General features: G+C 44.6%; 1 protein-coding gene across 1 annotated transcript in view; it reads right to left on the reverse strand.

The window, feature by feature from the left end:
• Nucleotides 1-19,227, reverse strand: part of LOC126248580 (neogenin) — a 250,431-nt gene that overhangs the window by 193,250 nt on the left and 37,954 nt on the right. Inside the window, exon 3 of the mRNA XM_049949687.1 lies at nt 3,527-3,666. Coding sequence (XP_049805644.1) covers nt 3,527-3,666 — 140 coding nt within the window. The remainder of the gene's footprint in view (nt 1-3,526; nt 3,667-19,227) is intronic.

The raw sequence follows: 19,227 nt of genomic DNA on the forward strand, positions 1-19,227 counted from the left end.
CCTTAGCATTGAATGGTTGTGTTGTTACAGTGCGAAGTATGGAACCCTGCACAGACTGTCAGTCAATGTGATTTAAGCAACATGCAGTCATTGAATTCTTGACAGCAGAAGGTGTCACCCAAAGGAGATTCACCAGAGAATGAAAGCAGTTTATGGTGATTCTGTTGATGTGAATACTGTGCATTGTTGGGCGAGTAAGTTTAAAGAGATTCACCAGAGAATGAAAGTAGTTTATGGTGATTCTGTTGATGTGAGTACTGTGCATTGTTGAGCGAGTAAGTTTAAAGATGTTGAGGCGGGAACATCTGATCTGCGTGGCAAACAAAGAGTTGGAAGTCCTGTGACAGCAACCACCAAGTTTCACAAGCAAAATGTTGACAGATTGATTCAGGATGATCGTCGTATCACTCAGCGAGAAATTGCAAGCACAATCGGCATTTCAAAAGAATGTGTGGGTCACATTATTGCTTTGTTTGGCTATCGGAAGATCTGTGCGTGATGAGTACCCCGGATGCTTCACGTGCCACCACAGCAGAACTTCAGAGACTGAATCTCACCACCGTACGGCATCCTCCACACAGTTCAGATTTAGCACTATCTGATTCTGATTTCCATCTGTTTCTGATAATGAAAGACAATCTGCGGGGACATCATTACGCTTCTGATGAAGACATTGAGAGAACTGTGAGACTGTGGTTGCGGAAACAGTGTGTCAACTTCTTGCGTGACGGCTTCAGAAAACTTGTTCAACGTTGGCAGAAATGTATCCAATTGGCTGGTGATTATGTGGACAAGTAAATATTGGTAATTAAAGATGTATTCTAAGGATTATTTCTGCATTTGATTTATTAAAATATACCCATCCAAACCCAGTTAACGAAGGTGGAGGCATTACTTTTCATTCAACCCTCTTAGAAGTAGACATCCTCGGTGTAGCAAAGCAGCTTAAATCACTTAATAAAGGCAAGGCCTCCAGGCCAGATTGTACACCAGTCAGGTTCCTCTCAGAGTATGCTGATACAATAATTCCATATTTAGCAATTATATACAACTGCTCGCTCACGGAAAGATCCGTACCTAAAGAATGGAAAATTGCTCAAGTCACACCAATACACAAAAAAGGAAGTAGGAGTAATCTGCTGAATTACAGGCCAATATCACTAATGTCGATTTGCAGTAGGGTTTTGGAACATATACTGTATTCGAACATTATGAAGTACCTCAAAGAAAACGATTTATTGACACACAGTCAGCAAAGATTCAGAAAATATTGTTCTTCCAAAACACAACTAGCTCCTTATACTCATGACGTAATGAGTGCTATCGACAGGGGTTGTCATATTGATTTCATATTTTTAGATTTCCAGAAGGCTTTCGACACCATTCCTCACAAGTGTCTTTTAACCAAACTGCATGCCTATGGAATATCACCTCAGTTGTGCGACTGGATTTGTGATTTCCTGTCAAAAAGGTCACAGTTCGTAGTAACAGGTAACGGACGGAAAGTCATCGAGTAAAACAGAAGTAATATCCGGCGATCCCCAAGGAAGTGTTATAGGCCCTCTATTGTCCCTGATCTATATTAACGACATAGGAGACAATCTGAGTAGCCCTCTTAGATTATTTGCAGATAATGCTGTCATTTACAGTCTTGTAAAGTCATTGGATGACCAAAACAAATTGCAAAATGATTTAGATAAGATATCTGTATGGTGCGAAAAGTGGCAACTGACCCTGAATAAAGAAAAGTGTGAAGTTATTCACATGAGTACTAAAAGAAATCCACTGAATTTCGATTGCGCAATAAATAACATAATTCTGAAGGCTGTACATTAAACTGAATACTTAGGGATTACTATTACAAATAACATAAACTGAAATGATCACATAGATAACATTGTGGGTAGTGCAAACCAAAGACTGCGATTCATTGGCAGAACACTTACAAGGTGCAACAGATTTACTAAAGAGACTGCTTACACTACACTTGTCCGCCCATTCTTGAGTACTGCTGTGCAGTTTGGGATCCGCATTAAGTAGGACTGATAGATAACATCGAAAAAGTTTAAAGAAGGGCGGCTCGTTTTGTATTGTCGCGATATCGGAGAGATTGTGCCACAGACATGATATGTGAATTGGAGTGGGAATCATGAAAACAAAACCTTTACTGTATGTACATGTGTATGTTGTATGTATGTATATATGTAACACGAGTTGGGTAATATTTACTGTCTGTCAATGCGAGGGGACCTTCTCATGAAATTTCAATCACTATGTTTCTCCTCCGATTGCGAAAACATTCTGTTGGTACCCACCTACATAGGAAGAAAAGATCATCACAATAAAATAAGAGAAATCAGGGCTCGCACAGAAAAATTTAAGTGCTCGTTTTTCTCGTGCGACGTTCTAGAGTGGAACGGTAGAGAGACAGCTTCAAGGTGGTTCACTGAACCCTCTGCCAGGCACTTAATTGTGAATTGCAAAGTAATCATGTAGATGTAGATGAGATGTTTTCCAGGTTGTTCTGTGAAGATTTTTTACAGCTTGCTCTAGAAAGTTAGACTTCACCCATTCAGAAACAACAGAAACACCAACTCCATAATTAGCAACAACAGTATTCAATAAACTTCCTTTTTCAGTTTCTTTGACAGTAACTAATTTATCAGGAAAAGTAGTCACAACATAATCCCGCTTAGGTGGCATAGCACAAAAAACACACGTATAACAGAAGTAAACAACCACCTGAATGATCTACTGTAGAAAGTGTAGCTATATTTAGACTGGTGAGTCGTTGGCTGGAGAAACAACTCAAGGTTGGGCACCGTTCTCTTCCCACTAGCTATAGAACACTCTCACTTTCTAATTATTTCTGTGCAGCACAGTATTAATTTTTTGTTTTGCGATGTTTCGAGGTGTTTTGGATAAGCCAAGTTTTGGATGACCTGAGCTCAGTTAACCGGGCCTTTACTGTATGTCTGTAGGGTAATATTTACTGTCTGTCAAATGTTTAAGTATTCGCTACTTGGGTATCAGTCATCATCAACATTACTGGTTGTGAAAAATCCATATTTCTAAAAAAGTAATAGTTTTTGTGAGTGATACTGTTCAGTATAGAGCATCATGCAAGAAATGTGAGAATATTAATTCAGAAAAACTGACATAATGTCTGATAACTGTCCTCTTTAGTAAGGTAATTTCTCAAATCCTTCGTACATCCATCCCTTAAATTCTATTGCCTTTTTCTACTCCCATTCGCCTGATTTCAGTCAATACTTTGTTCTTGCCTTTTTACTTTATGATTTATTGGGACAGGGCAAAAACACAATTTTCACCGGCATTACGGGGATGAAATGGTTCATCTGGCCAGTTAATCATTTGACATATGATCATTTTAGCATTTTAATTAGAGTTATTTCTCAGGAACCCAGAGGTTATCATAATAATTATTACTATGTGGGGGAAGGATTTGCAGATACAACTAGTACAAGCAACAGATGCCACTGAAATGTTAAAATACTGTACTTACGTGCCAAAGTGAGTGATGCCTTTCGGCTAACAATTGATCCAACATGTGGGAGTGAAGCAATACACTGGTAATTTCCCTGTAATTCATCATAGGCAGCTGATCCAATGTGCACTGACAATGACCCATTATCAAGCCGTGACCTTTAAACACAAAAGAATATCACAAGATCAGGAATATTAAGGACAAGAATTGATCTTGAGGTTAAAACACTAAATAGTCAGTTTTGCACCTCTGTTTATGAAGCTGTCCACATGCAGAAAAAGAGGGTAAAGGAAAGTGTATAGATCTCCGAAGTAAAGAATGAAGAACGCAACAAGTCCTGGCAGGAATGTAACTATACATGACCACAATCACATGAAAATTAAAACACTATATATAAGTCTAAAATACATTTTACATTATTCTAATGAAATGGTTAATTTTACGATATCTACCTTTCTCATGTAAAGAAATGATAAGTTATAAAAATGAAGAAAGTTTAAAATGATATTACAACAAGTGACCAGTTAATAACAGATAAATATCAGTAATAAGAGTGAGGAAAGGTGTGTAAATATAATTAGTTCACATGCAAGAACTATTTGATGTTGGTGAACTCCTGAGCTCATGAACTGGGTTTCAACATGAAGAAGAGTCTGAAAGTCTTGCAGATGTAGTGTCATTCGAAGCACACTAAAGATTATTCAGTACTTAAGTAAAGCAGTAATCAATCCGAAGATTGTATCAAACACCACAGTGCTTTACTTGGCATGGCCCTGTAGAGGTGGTATGCTATTGTCTGCCTCTGACCTCTGAACTGATTTATCAAGCCAGTTATGGGGGACCCACAGTTTAACATGGAGTTTGAACCATGGTGCAACTCACCATTTTTCATGTCAACAATCACTGTCGAGGTGAAAGAAGCAATAAGTCACAGATAAAAACCCTAGGACTGATCGGGGATCAAACCAGAGATTTTTGGTTTCGTAGTCTGGTACTTACACACTGAGCCACACACTACTCAACACTAAGGACTAAAAGGAAATGCGACAAAACAGTCCCATACTCCAGACTCAAGAATTGTATCTCATCAGAGAAATAATTAAAAAAATCTGAAGCCCTTGGGTGGTGGAAGATTCATTATGATATGTGTAGGATTAACAATGTAGGTAAAGCAAAAGTTCAACTGACTGTCATTATATCTTAAAGAAAACAAGATTAAAACATTGTGGATGGCACCTAAGTAGGATTTGGCTGATAGCACTTAGTCAGGCACGAGTCTGACATGTGTTGTGCACAAAAATTTAACTGTCACTGTGGTTCATGTCCTTAGTTGAAAGTTATCTAGTTTGCAGAAGGTTGTGCTATTGCCTAGTTACCAGATTCTAAAGTACCTGCACTTCACAGCATTAATTTGTGTGTTGCTTCCCTTTATTGTGTTTCATGTTACTTTTGGCAGTTACTTGTGTTTTTGCTAATCCACTGTTGAAACAACTATAGCTTTGAAATAACTAAATTAGATGCCACATTTTCAATGCCATAGAAGTTGTACTCAATGATTCTGATCCAAAAGGAGAAGTGGATTTTTCTGATACTAATCCAGATTTCTATGCAGCTGAGTGCTCAGGAAAGTAACAAAGAGAACAAAGAGGAATAATGTATTCTCTAAATGAACATTTGCAAAATTATTTTGTTAGTAAACTACATTATATTGGACTATGGGTAGGAAAATGACAATGTAGAGTATTTTGAGCTGCCACTATAACTGCCTATGAGACTGTAGTCAGCAGATGAGATACTTGGATGGTGTGCAGCTGATGACCCTCTTCTTACGGACCCTTTTCAGAAAATTGCCAGTGCAAAGGCATCACTTGACTTAAATTGACTTGTGCACAGATGAATTATTTCTCACAGATATACCAATGAAAATGGGGGGAAAAAACCATTAAAAATCAGTAGGCTGAATCAATAACAGTCCAGCAAAGAAGATAAAATAAGTCGAACTCCAACCGTGTTTGGGGAAAGAGCAGATGGCAAAACTTGACGATAATTACTTGTTTCTCATGGCAATATTTCGAAAGTGCCTTGTGAAGAAGGTAAAAATCAGTGACTATTGGTCAAAAGCATCAGTACTTTATAATCCCTTTCCTGCAAGTAATGCATATTGAGGAAGATTCAAAGAAATTTTATCAAAGTTGCACCACAATAAAAATGAGATGTCAGGGTTGCCACAAGTATCCCCAAGTGAAATTTCCTGATATTTCCCTGGTTTCCAGACAAGTTTTTGGATTTTTCCCTGACAAATTTTGAGATTCCAAAGGTAAGTTAAGATGTAAGTTAACTATCTGTCTTTGCTGATATGGTACAAGAAACAATAGTGCAAATGAGAAAATATCTCAAAAAAACTTGCAAGCAGGTGGCCTTTCCTGAGGTGAGCAAAAATCTTAAGTACTAACATCAACATCTTTTGTAATGGATTTTTTTTTTTTTTTAGATGGAGAAAGCAAGGCAAATGGTTATGTTTCATTAAGACCACTGATGTTATTTTACCTCAATAAAACAAAACACATTTGGCAACAAACATACGGATTTCCTTTGAGTCGCAAGACAGATTTAAAATACCTTCACTGATTTCAGAAATAACCTAAAAAAAAAGTAGGTCTCTTGAAAGAAGTGTATAAGGCTGGGAAGATATGTGTAAACCAAGACTGTAAGTGACTGCCAATAAAATGTCGAATCTACTATGTTCTTTATTGTCGGTTATTACCCACTGTGTTATATCTATTACTTTTGCAGTAGCCACCAGAAAGGTCGCGGGAGGCACACATCGGCACGGCGCGTCACGGGCAAACAAACAACTCAGGCAGCACGGGCCATGCCCAGTAAGTTTGACATCGGGCATGCCTAGCAGACAGTTCCCGGTCTACACTATGTGAAGTGCGACGGACAACGTGAATCGTGTTAATACACAATTGGCGATGAGTAGGGTCGTTCTTTCGCATATTGCGTCGTCGTTCCAGTTTCGCAGCTTATCCACGGCATGGAGGATTTAGTGCGGGTTTTGGTCGAGCAGCAGAAGGAGCTAATGGTAACCATGACACAGGCGCTTCCAACATTGCCCTCCACGCAGTCTACTCCAGTGCCGTTCCCCCCTCCCTTTCCCCAGTATGAAGAGAGGCGGAGGATTGGGACGGATATGAACATCGCCTTCGGCAGCATTTCCAGGCATTTCATGTTGCCGATGCAGAGGTATGTTGTGCTCTTCTCTTGTCTTGGATATCTCCCTCGCTGTATCAATTTTTGCGGCAGCTAGCGCCGTTGCAGGAATCCTCGTCCTTGTCTTCTGACGCATTGTGTTCATTGCTGTCTTCATATTATCACCGCTGCACGCATGTTGTGGCGGCTAGGGTTTAGTTCTATCAATGCAAGAAACAGCCCCATTAGTCTTACCGGGCGTGGGCGTTGGAAGTGTGGTGCAATATCGCGGCGGTTCAGGGCGGCTCCGCGTCCACTGCGTCCGGGTTGGACAACATGAGAGCGGTACAATCCTGCTGTTACAGCCGCTCCCGCACGGCGTGTAAACAGAGTTCCGGCCGCCGGCCCGTTACCGTCCTCTGCGTCGTGCTATATACATCATGATCGGCCAGAGTGCCCGCAGCATTTGGCCGTTTGTCGCAAATGTAATAAAAAAGGACAAATTGCTAAAGTTTGCCGCTCAGCCTCAAAAGAATCAAAAGAAGCAGGTACAGAGGACATGGACGTTGACATCCAGGAAGTTTCATCGGACCAGGCTCCCGACGCCTCGGCACACAACCTCTTTATCGAGGAGTCGGTTCGGTCGTGCCGACTACAACTGCAAGTAGATATGGGCATGGCAGTTTCCTTGTTGAATGCACAAACTTACTCCGACCTCGGGTCGCCCCCGTTGCCACCAGTTTACCGGTGTCTCCGCGGTTATGGTAAACAGTTCATTCCCCTCCAGGGTCAATTCACTACCGACGTTACTTACAAATCAGTCACTCGGCCTCTTACTTTTATTGTTGTCAGTGATGCGAGTTCCGCTAACCTTTTTGGATTGGATGCCTTTCAAGCTCTCGGTTTTTCTATCGCAGACACCATACAGTTGGTCTCCGAAGACATTCCCTATCAATCATTGGAATCTTTCATCTCTGACTTGAAGGATATCTTTGAGGAGGGCCTGGGGCATGTTTCAGACTTTGAGGCTGACTTAACGTTGAAGGCGTAGGCTCGCCGGCGTTTTCTACGTGCAAGGCAGATCCCCTTGGCTCTTCGCCCTCATGTAAAAGCAGAGCTGGACCGGCTGACAGCCCTCGGGGTCATTCTTCCCATTTCTTCTAGTGAGTGGGCTTTGCCCCTCGTTATTGTCAGGAAACCCTCAGGAAAATTACGTCTTGTGGCGATTTCAAGGCCACCATTAATTCCGAATTGGTGGTGGACACCTATCCCTTGCCTCGTTCTGATGAATTGTTCTCCGACATGGCAGGAGGCCAATATTTTTCAAAAATTGATCTTTCGGAGGCTTATCCTCAGATACCACTTGACGAGGACTCCAAACGGCTGGTGGTCATCAACACCCTGTTCAGCCTTTACCAATACCAGCAGTTGGCCTTCGAAATATCCAGTGCCCCGACGATATTTCAGCGTTATCTTGAGCACGTCACGTCGACAATCCCTCATTGGATTAATTACCTGGACGACATAATTGTCACAGGCCGCAACATGAAGGAATACATGCACAACCTTCGAACCCTCCTTCTCAAATTCAGGTCCGTGGGCCTGCGTTGCAACTTGTGTAAGTCAAACTTCTTCCAACCGTCCATTGAGTATGTGGACTACACCATCTCTCGGCATGGCGTCCAGCCGCTAGGAAGTTTGGTCCAAGGTATCATCGTCCTTCCGCGGCCCGCTTCGCTGAAGGAGTTACAAGCTTTTTTTGGCAAGATTGCCTATTACCACCAGTTCATTCCCAGGGCTTCCACCATAGCCCGCCCTCTGTACTGCCTTCTGCGCAAGGGTGTTCCTTTTGATTGGCCGCTTGCATGTGAGTGAGCGTTCACCTTGTTGAAGGGCCTCCTCAAGTCAGCGCCTTGTTTGGCTACTTTTGACCCCCAATAAGCCGTTGGTCCTGGCTACAGATGCTTCGCAGTATGGGGTGGGGGCGGTCCTGGCCCATCGTAACGCGGATGGCTCCGAGCAGCCACTGGCGTTTGCGTCTAAAACTCTTAGTCCCACACAGGCCCATTACTCCCCGGTGGAAAAAGAGGCTTTGGCCATTATCTACGCTGTTACCAAGTTTCACACTTTCTTGTATGGCACGAAATTTCAGTTAATCACTGACCATAAGCCATTAATATCGTTATTTGGCCCCACCTCTCAGATTCCGGATAGGGCGGCCCACAGATTGCAGCAGGGGTGGTTGTCCCGACCTCCAGGTCGGGCCTCGGACCCTCTTTATAATTATTTTGTTCTACGAGACCGCCTCTCAGTCTTGGAAGGAGTTCTCCTTCTGGTTACCGATGATACAGCTCCTCACGTGGTTGTTCCTGCAAGTTTGCGAAGGGAGGTCCTCGCATTATTACATGAGGGGCACTGGGATGTTTCCCGTACTAAAACCTTGGCTCGCAGACACGTGTACTGGCCCAGTATTGACAGAGAAATTGAGCACTTGGTGGCCGCCTGTTCCCAGTGTGCGAGCCAACAGGCATCTCCCAGGTCAGCGTTCTCTTCATGGCCGCCTGCAACCCAGGCATGGGAACGTGTCCACATAGATTTTGCAGGCCCGTTTCTCAATGGCTTTTGGCTCATTGTCATTGATGCTTATTCCCGATTCCCATATGTGGTTCGCTGCTCCTCAACCACTTCAGAAGTTGCAATCCAGGCACTTGCAAAAATCTTTTCTGTGGAATGTCTGCCAGTCACCCTGGTATCGGACAATGGACCTCAGTTTATTTCGCAGACCTTCCAGGAATGACAGCATACCGGACCACATCGATGGGAGAACGCAGCCCCGCAGAGCTCCTCCACGGACACCAACCTAGAACTCTGCTGAACCTCTTCCGGCCTGGTCCTCGCCAGTCTTCGCAAAACAGGGTACCTGGCTTTCCACCGGGTATGTCGGTCTGGGCACGTGCACACATGACCACTGTCTAAGGCCGCTACATTTACAGTCACTGAGAACCAGATCCAAACAAATCACTCCTCATGCCTTTCATCAGCAGCTGCTAGGCTAGCAACAAGAAGTGGTGGCAGCACTGACTGCAAGCTGAGGGGATCAACAGAAAGGGGAGAAGCAGCAAGAATGAGTGAGTAGGGAAGCGGCACACGTACACAGCTGCACCCAGCCAGCGATGATGCACAATACCTCAGTAAACAAACCATTTCATCTACTGAGACAAAAATGAGATTTTTCCAGTGTTTTCCTTTTCTTTCTTTTTTTCCAAATTTCACTGACATTTCCCTGATGTGTTTGAAATTCCCTGGAGGAATTAGTAAGAAATAACTCCCTCATCTGAGCATATGCTTTAAATTTTATATTCATACATAACTGACAACTTTCTCAGAGAATGTTCTTTTGCTCTGAGAACCTTCTCAGGAGAATGTTCTCATTTTTATTCATACACTCCTATATCAAGAGGAATTGCATAATGGCGAGTGGATCTGCAAACTTGAAAAGTGCATCCACGGGTTGCATCAGCCCGGCAGCAGAAGGTGGAATGAAACACTCCACAAGTTCCTGCACAAACAAGGAATGCTGCGATCAGTAGCTGACACATGCATTTACTATAATCTACACCATGAACTCATAGCAACTGTATACACAGATGACATAATGTTGTATGGTGAGAAAAGTGAAGTAGAGAAAATGAAATATCCTAGGCACTGGATTTGATGTAACAGACCTTGGAGTAGCGCGACATGTACAGTCAATTCAAGTTATGACACTAGATGGAACAGAGATTTTAGACCAAACAACATGTGCAAAAGGAATTCCAAATGGAAAACTGCAACTCTGTGGGAACTCCTCTTGTCATGAACGTAAAGATACAAAATGTGACTGATGAAGGCAAGCTCACGGAACAGGCTGCATCAGAATACAGAAACACAATTGGAAGTCTTCAATACTTGGCAACAGCTACAAGGCCAGATTTAGCATATCAAGTGATTTATTTACACCAGTTCAGCAGCAATCTGAGGAGCCCAGACATGCTGTCACAACATTATTTTCACGGAACATTACATGATGCACTCACTTTCCACAAGACCAGTATGAAAATCGAACACGAGAGTCTTGACTCATGTGACAACATAGTGAGATTCGATAATAAAAGAGGAAGCTGAGATTAGAATGAATAGCAACAGTTTTAATAGAGACCACGGGTACATGCTAAGCAGAGGGTGAGAGCGGGCTTTGGATGCTAAAATGAAGCAATAACGGATGCTTAACACTTGTGGGGAGGCAGGAGCAGCAGTCTCAAATGTGTCACCCACCCCTCGCGCCACCTGACGTCACTTGGTCCTGCAGCTGGCCGCAGCTGCTATGATCTGTCCAACTCACCTTCCACACCCACATCATTTTGGCCATCTCTGGTGCTAGTGCCGTAATCATGGTTATGTAAGCAGAAAATCATGCCAGCCCCGCCAGTCAGTAGTTTTACTTCTGACAAAAGTGGCAGAGAGAGCCATCAAAAGCTCAAAAATTTTATTCGAATTGACTCGGCTTGAAATACCAACAAGATTTTATTCAGACATGCTGCCACGAAAGACTCCTAGGCATACTTTTAACTATTAAAAAATGGTGTCCACTGCAAATTCAGGTGAGACAAATTCTGAGTGTCAAATGTGTGATGAAATATCAGCTCCAAATAATCTGTATAGAATTATAATATGACAGTAATAACTTACTGTTTTTGTGACAACCGTAAATATTTATTTAGGGTAATCTACATAGAGTCAGCCACACTCACCAGCCAAAAAATGATTTCTGTTTTCCAAATGGCTACACTGTGGACCAATTGATGCCCAATCAATTGCTTCAACACAAACGGATAGTGATGACAGTGATGATCTGCTAGAATGATAGATATGGAACTGTAGACTATTTCGAAACCTATCTATTTCAATGAGGAAAGTGTTTTGTGTTTCACTTTCTAATATGGCTAGTGAAACAAATTTCTGTGCAGCAGAGAACCTCTTCTTGGACAAATGAAGCATACTAGATTCGAACCTAGTCTATGATATCAGGACAATTCTTTAGAATAACTATGCTAACTGCTAACTGAGAATAATTTGGAGACTGTTTTGTTTTCGTCAAATTTTTAATTTTTTAGCTGGCAATATTCATGGCAGTGTTGACAAATTTTTGTATGTCAATTTTAATTATGAAATAGATGATGTTATAAAAATAAACAGCTCTGTGATATTTCATTCAGAGACTGATAGTCATTACAAAGGCTGGTAGTTACTTAGTTCTTCCGTGAAACTTTTAACCGTCTGCAAAATATTACTGTTTCTTATTCTTTTCATGGCTAAATTAATTAACTTTCACATATTACTGTAAAAATTGGAGTCCTGCTTTTGGAATGGATACTGAGTCGGGCCTGGTTTCTAAATTTTGACCATTGTTAATAGTTTCATAATTACTGTTAAGCGAGACATACATAGTCCACTGGACTCAAGGAAGGATAAATGTTTCCCTAAACTCATCCCTCCATGAGTCTAGTGAGACGTATATGTCCCACTTAATTAACTTTTTTACTAGGAATTAGGATCTGCAATAAGAAGAAAGTAAGTGCTGTGTCATGCAAACAAGAAACAGCCAGGAAAAAAGCACCACAGGCGCAAAGATGCAAGCTGATGTCAGTGCCATAGAGACTCGCCACTTCTGTGAGTTTCACCAGTGTTACGGGCAGCACTGAAGATGAAGATATCGCCTTCGCCTCGGCCAACTGCCGACCAAGTACAATATGCCAATGACTGGACAACAATGCACAAAAGCCTACTCAAAAGACAGAACAGCAGATATCGCTCACTTGGTTATAGATCATCATCCAGGGCTGACTTACACAGGGTACATCATTTAGTGAACTCTTAGACATGAAGAGACAGTTGTTGTAAATTGCATTTGCTATGTACTTTGAAGTTTAGCTACGATTATTTGCACTTAGCCATTGTAGACCCTTTTTGTGTTGTATTACAAGCAGTGTTACAGACTTTATTATTCAATGAGTCACAAGGATAAGTAAAACTTTTAACTCATTTGTGTGACTTTGTTATTAATTTGTTGGAGTGTTGTAGAACCTGTGTTGTCCTATCCTGATACCTCACCCTGGGGAATATCAATGTAATAGTGGAAGGGAGAAATTGTCTTGGCGGTGTACTGCACCAGAAGCTGTTTCACGTACTCACAAACTCGGCCCACAGTAACAACAGAGGCAACTCAGCTCTCACAGCAGTAGCGACGAGGCCTTTACAAATCTGGCGATGAGGATTTACAAAAGTAAGAATACTTATTATATTAAGCAAATTAATTTATTTACAGCTTAACATTTTTATGAAATTTTTCAAAACATGATTGAAAACATAATAGTACTCTGCAGTGGCTACATATGAAATTAGTCCTTATCTCTTGCTTCCGAGTTCTGCATCACCCCTTTGTGCTCTTTGCTGGAAAATGTTTTCCAACTGCATATAAGTGCAGATCATCACCCATACAAAAGTGTGTGTATCTGCAATAAAATGGCAAGATGAGCCGTTACAGTTTGTCAACTGCCCACCACCCAAAAGATATAAGATTCATCACAAGAATTATTGAGATGGGACAACTTCAGCTATATCCTGCCCGGTATCCGTAACAGACTACACATCTATCACAGGATCTTTTCTTTTTCTTTTTTTTTTTTTTTTTTTTTTTTTGGGCGCAAAACTGCTACGGTCATTAGTGCCCGGTCTGTGACTTAGGAAACAGTAAAAACCGAAAATGGAAACCAGCAGCAATGGGAACGAAAGTCATAAAATTGGAGAAACTAAAAGCAGAAGGAAGGCTTAAAAATCCACTACAGAAAGGGGTTGGTTGTCCCCAAAAAAAGCTTCAAATGACTGACGTCATTTCACTGCCACTAATAAACTCGAGAACGCGATCGGCTGAGCGCGTGTCATCTGCTAAAATCGACGATATATCAGGCGATAGCTGTAGACGGGAGCATAACGGATTAAAATAGGGGCACTCAATTAAAAGGTGTCTCACCGTGCACAGCTGAGAGCAGTGGGGACAGAGTGGGGGAGGATCGCCGCTTAAAAGATGTCGATGGCTAAAAAGACAGTGCCCTATCCGGAGTCTATTTAAAATTACCTCCTCCCAACGACACGTTCGGGAGGAAGAGGTCCAAGCACAAGGAAGAGCTTTCACGTCCCGCAATTTATTATGGGGAAGTGTCGACCAATGCGCGTGCCATAAATGAACAACACGACGACAAAAAACGCTCCGTAGATCGGCGAAGGGAATCGATTGAATAGCTGGCCGAAGAAGAGAGACTGCAGCCTTGGCTGCAATATCGGCCGCCTCATTTCCACAGATACCAACATGTCCCGGGAGCCAGAGGAACGCCACCAAGACGCCCCCCAGGTGGAGCAAACGCAGACAGTCCTGAATCCGGTGGACCAGAGGGTGCACAGGGTAAAGAGCTTGGAGACTGAGGAGAGAGCTGAGAGAATCTGAGCAGATTACGTACTGTATCCGCTGATGGCGGCGGATGTAGTGGACAGCCTGGAGAACAGCGTAAAGCTCCGCAGTATAAACCGAAGACTGGACGAGAAGCCGAAAGTGATTTGGGGTGTCGCCAACAATATAGGCACTCCCTACACCTAACGATGTTTTCGAGCCGTCGGTGTAAATAAATGTGGCGTCCGTCATTCGTGCACATAGAGCAACAAATGCCCGACGATAAACAAGTGAAGGGGTACCATCCTTGGGAAATCGACAAAGGTCACGGAGCAGGCAGATCCGGGGACAGAGCCGAGGCAGTGCTGTACCCCAAGTTGTCAAGAAGGTTTTAGGAAAGCGGAAGGAAAGAGAATGGAGCAGTTGACGGAAGCGGACTCCCGGTGGTAGTAGGGAGGAGGGGCGTCCTGCATACCCTACATCAAAGGAGGCGTCGAAAAAAATGTCATGGGCTGGATTAGCAGGCATGGAAGGCAGATGGCTAGCATAACGACTCAGAAGGACTGCTCGCCGATTGGACAGCGGAGGTTCAGCAGTCTTAGCATAAAGGCTTTCCACAGGGCTGGTGTAAAAAGCTCCAGACACTAAACGTAATCCACGGTGGTGGATAGAGTCGAGACGCCGAAGAATAGACGGCCGAGCAGAGGAGTAGACTATGCTTCCATAGTCCAATTTCGAGCGCACTAAGGTGCGATAGAGGCGGAGAAGGACCACTCGGTCCGCTCCCCAGGAGGTACCATTCAGGACACGGAGGGTGTTGAGGGATTGCAGACAGCGAGCCGAAAGATAGGAAACATGGGAGGACCAGCACAGTTTTCTGTCAAACATAAGACCTAAGAATTTAGCGACGTCTGAAAACGGAAGGTTGACAGGACCTAGATGTAAGGAGGGCGGAAGAAACTCCTTACTTCGCCAAAAATTAACACAAACGGTCTTACTGGGAGAAAACAGAAGCCGGTTTCGATGCTCCAAGAGTGGAGGCGATCGAGACATCCTTGAAGACGTCGTTCAAGAAGGCTGGTCCGTTGAGAGCTGTAGTAGATCGCAAAATCGTCCACAAAGAGGGAGCCCGAGACATCAGGAAGGAGACAATCCATAATTGGATTTATGGCAATGGCAAACAGTACAACACTCAGCACGGAGCCCTGAGGTACCCTGTTTTCTTGGGAGAAAGTACGGGAGAGAGTAGTGTTCACCTGCACCCTAAATGTGCGCTCTGCCATAAAGTCGCGAAGAAAAAGGGGCAGCCGACCTCGAAAGCCCCAAGAGAACAGTGTGCGGAGGATGCCTGTCCTCCAACAGGTATCGTATGCTCTCTCCAGATCAAAAAATTTTGCTACTGTTTGGCGTTTCCGGAGAAAATTGTTCATGATATAAGTGGAGAGAGCAACAAGATGGTCAACTGCAGAACGATGCTTTTGGAATCCGCATTGGGCAGGTGTTAAAAGACTGCGGGATTCCAGCCACCAAGCTAAACGGTAATTCACCATATGCTCCAAAACCTTACAGACGCTACTCGTGAGAGAAATGGGGCGATAGCTAGAGGGGAGATGTTTGTCCTTTCCAGGTTTCGGAACAGGAACGACGATAACATCCCGCCATCGTCTGGGAAAAGTACTGTCGGTCCAAATTCGATTATAAAGGCGAAGGAGGTAACGCAGACTATGGGTTGATAAATGCAGCAACATTTGGACGTGGATACCATCCCGGAGCGAGAAGAAGAGAGTGCATGTTGGAGTTCCCGCATGGAGAAAACAGTATTGTAGCTTTCGCGATTTTGAGAGGAGAAAGCAAGATGTCGCACTTCCGCTGCACGTTTCTTCAGGAGAAACGCTGGCGGGTAATTTGAAGAGCTCGAAATCTCAGCAAAGTGCTGACCCAATGAGTTAGAAATTGCGACGGGGTCCACTAATGTATCATGCGCGACAGTGAGCCCAGAGACTGGGGAGAAACTAGGCACGCCTGAGAACCGTCGAAGCCGACTCCAAACTTCCGAGGAGGGAGTGAAGGTGTTAAATGAGCTAATAAAGAATTTCCAGCTTGCCTTCTTGCTATCGTGGATGACACGACGGCATCGCGCACGGAACTGCTTATAGCGGATACAGTTGGCCAAAGTAGGATGGTGGCGGAAAATGCGAAGAGCACGTCGCCGCTCACGTATTGCGTCACGGCATGCCTCGTTCCACCAAGGAACTGGGGGGCGCCGGGGCAATTCGGAGGTGCATGGTATTGAACGTTCCGCAGCTGTAAGAATAACGTCGGTAATATGTGTGACCTCATCGTCGACGCTGGGAAACTGACGGTCATCGAACGTCGCTAGATACGAAAAAAAGTGTCCGATCGGCTTGGGCAAACTTCCAGCGTCGCGGGCACATATATGGCAGTTGAGGCTGCAGTCTAAGGACACATGGAAAGTGGTCACTCGAGTGTGTATCATCAAGGGCGAACCATTCGAAGCGCCGAGCTAGCGGAACAGTACCAACCGCAAGGTCCAAATGAGATAAATTTGTCGTGGAGGCAGACAAAAATGTAGGGACCCCAGTGTTGAGGCAAACTAGATCCGCTTGGTGGAAGACGTCTAGCAATAGTGAGCCACGTGGACAAGGATGTGGAGATCCCCAAAGCGGGTGGTGGGCATTGAAGTCCCCAACCAGCAAATAGGGGGGTGGAAGCTGACCAAGAAGATGAAGGAGATCAGCTCGTGCCATTGGTGTGGACGATGGAATGTATACAGTACAAAGAGAGAACGTGTATCCAGAAAGGGAAAGACGGACGGCGACAGCTTGGAAGGAAGTGTTTAAGTGGATTGGGTGATAATGGAGAGTATCATGGAGAAGAATCATGAGTCCTCCATGGGCTGGAGTGCCTTCAACAGAGGGGAGATCATATCGGACGGACTGAAAATGAGGGAGAACAAAGCGGTCGTGGGGACGCAGCTTTGTTTCCTGAAGACAGAAGATGACCGGCGAGTAGGATCGTAAGAGGATCGACAATTCATCACGATTGGCTCGAATGCCGCGGATATTCCAGTGGATAATGGACATAGGGTGGACAGAAAATGGAAGAATGTGAGCAAGGTTGCCGTCAAGTCAACGACTGCTCAGAGCTTGCGACCGACAGCGTGGAATGGCACTCAGCCGAAGGCAGAAGATCCTGATCCATAGGTTGTTCGGGAGCAACTCCTGCCACCAGCGATCGGCCGGTTGATCGGCCGCCAGCAGTGCGCCTCGGCGACACAGAAGACGGCCGAGGGCGATTTCCGCCAGGTGGTGCTGTAGATGAGACACGCCTTGGCAGAGAGGGAGATGAACTGGGTTTCTTATTAGCCTTCTTGGATATATGATGTTTAGATGAAGGAGGAACCGATGGTTGTGAAGTTGGGGTACGTAAAAAGCTTCACGAGTATGCTCTTTTTTCGAAGTCTTGGTGTCTGGCTTGTGGGCTCGAGATTTAGCAGAACCCGATGAAGGGTGAGCCATAGAGTGGGCAGGCGAAAGTGGTGAGGTTGAACGGGCAATCTTTGCGCTGGCCGATCTGACGACCGTGGTACTAAAGGTGAGGTCGCAAGTCTGCGTGGCCGCCTCCTTTGTTGGCCGAGGAGAAGCAAGGACAGTGCTGTATTTTCCTGTCTGAGGCACGGTGGGCTGTCGACTGGCGAATAATTTTCAAGCAGCAAAGGTCGACACCTTTTCCTTCACTCTGATTTCCTGGATGAGCTTTTCGTCTTTATAAATGGGGCAATCTTGAGAGGAAGCAGCGTGGTCACCCATACAGTTGATGCAGCGAGGGGATGGAGGTGGACAAGCACCCTCATGGGCATCCTTGCCACACGTAACACATTTGGCCGGATTGGAACAGGACTGGCTGGTGTGATTGAACCGCTGACACTGATAGCAACGCATAGGGTTTGGGACGTAAGGGCGAACGGAAATTATCTCATAGCCTGCTTTGATTTTCGATGGGAGTTGAACTTTGTCAAATGTCAAGAAGACAGTGCGGGTTGGAATGATGTTCGTGTCAACCCTTTTCATAACTCTATGAACAGCCGTTACGCCCTGATCAGACAGGTAGTGCTGAATTTCTTCGTCAGACAATCCATCGAGGGAGCATGTATAAACGAATCCATGTGAGGAATTTAAAGTGCGGTGTGGTTCAACCCGGACAGGGAAGGTGTGGAGCAGTGAAGTACGCAGCAATTTTTGTGCTTGGAGGGCACTGACTGTTTCTAACAACAAGGTGCCATTCCGTAATCTGGAACAAGACTTTACAGGACCTGCAATCGCATCGACACCTTTCTGAATAATGAAAGAGTTGACCGTGGAGAAGTCGTGACCTTCGTCAGACCGAGAAACAACAAGGAACTGTGGCAACGATGGAAGAACTGTCTGTGGCTGAGACTCAGTGAACTTACGCTTGTGAGCAGACATAGTGGAAGGTGAGGAAACCATTGCGGAAGAATCCCCCATGATTACCGGCATCTCCGATGGTGCGCTCCTCGCTTGTGGGGGCCCTCTCTGAGGGCACTCCCACCTTAGGTGATTGTTCACACCTCAGGTCACACCTCCCGACAAACGGACGGAGGGACCAATCGGCACTTTTGGAAGGTATCAGCTCGGGTAATCACCCCTCCCTGGGCCTGGCCGTTACCAGGGGGTACGTACGCGTCCTACCTGTCTACCCGGGGCGGGGAATTACGCGTTACCCCATCACCGGCTACGCATGGAAATGCGTGGGTCGGCCTTCAGACACGCACAGGGAGGAAAAAAGAGAAAGGGAAAGGAAAGAAGAGGGGTCTCAAATGCCGCAGCGGAGAAAAGGGCAAAGAGAAGAAGTAAGGAAAAGAGAAGGACAGAGGAAGGACGAAGACTTGCAAGCGTAGAAAGCAAGGAATTGGTAACAGTTTCGAGTGTCCGTCTCCGGACGTAGGCACAAACCATACTCCCAGAGGGGGAGAAAGGGAAGGAAAGAGCCAGAGGTGAGGGGG

The sequence above is a fragment of the Schistocerca nitens genome, chromosome 3, assembly GCF_023898315.1.
Source record: "Schistocerca nitens isolate TAMUIC-IGC-003100 chromosome 3, iqSchNite1.1, whole genome shotgun sequence".
NCBI lineage: Eukaryota > Metazoa > Arthropoda > Insecta > Orthoptera > Acrididae > Schistocerca > Schistocerca nitens.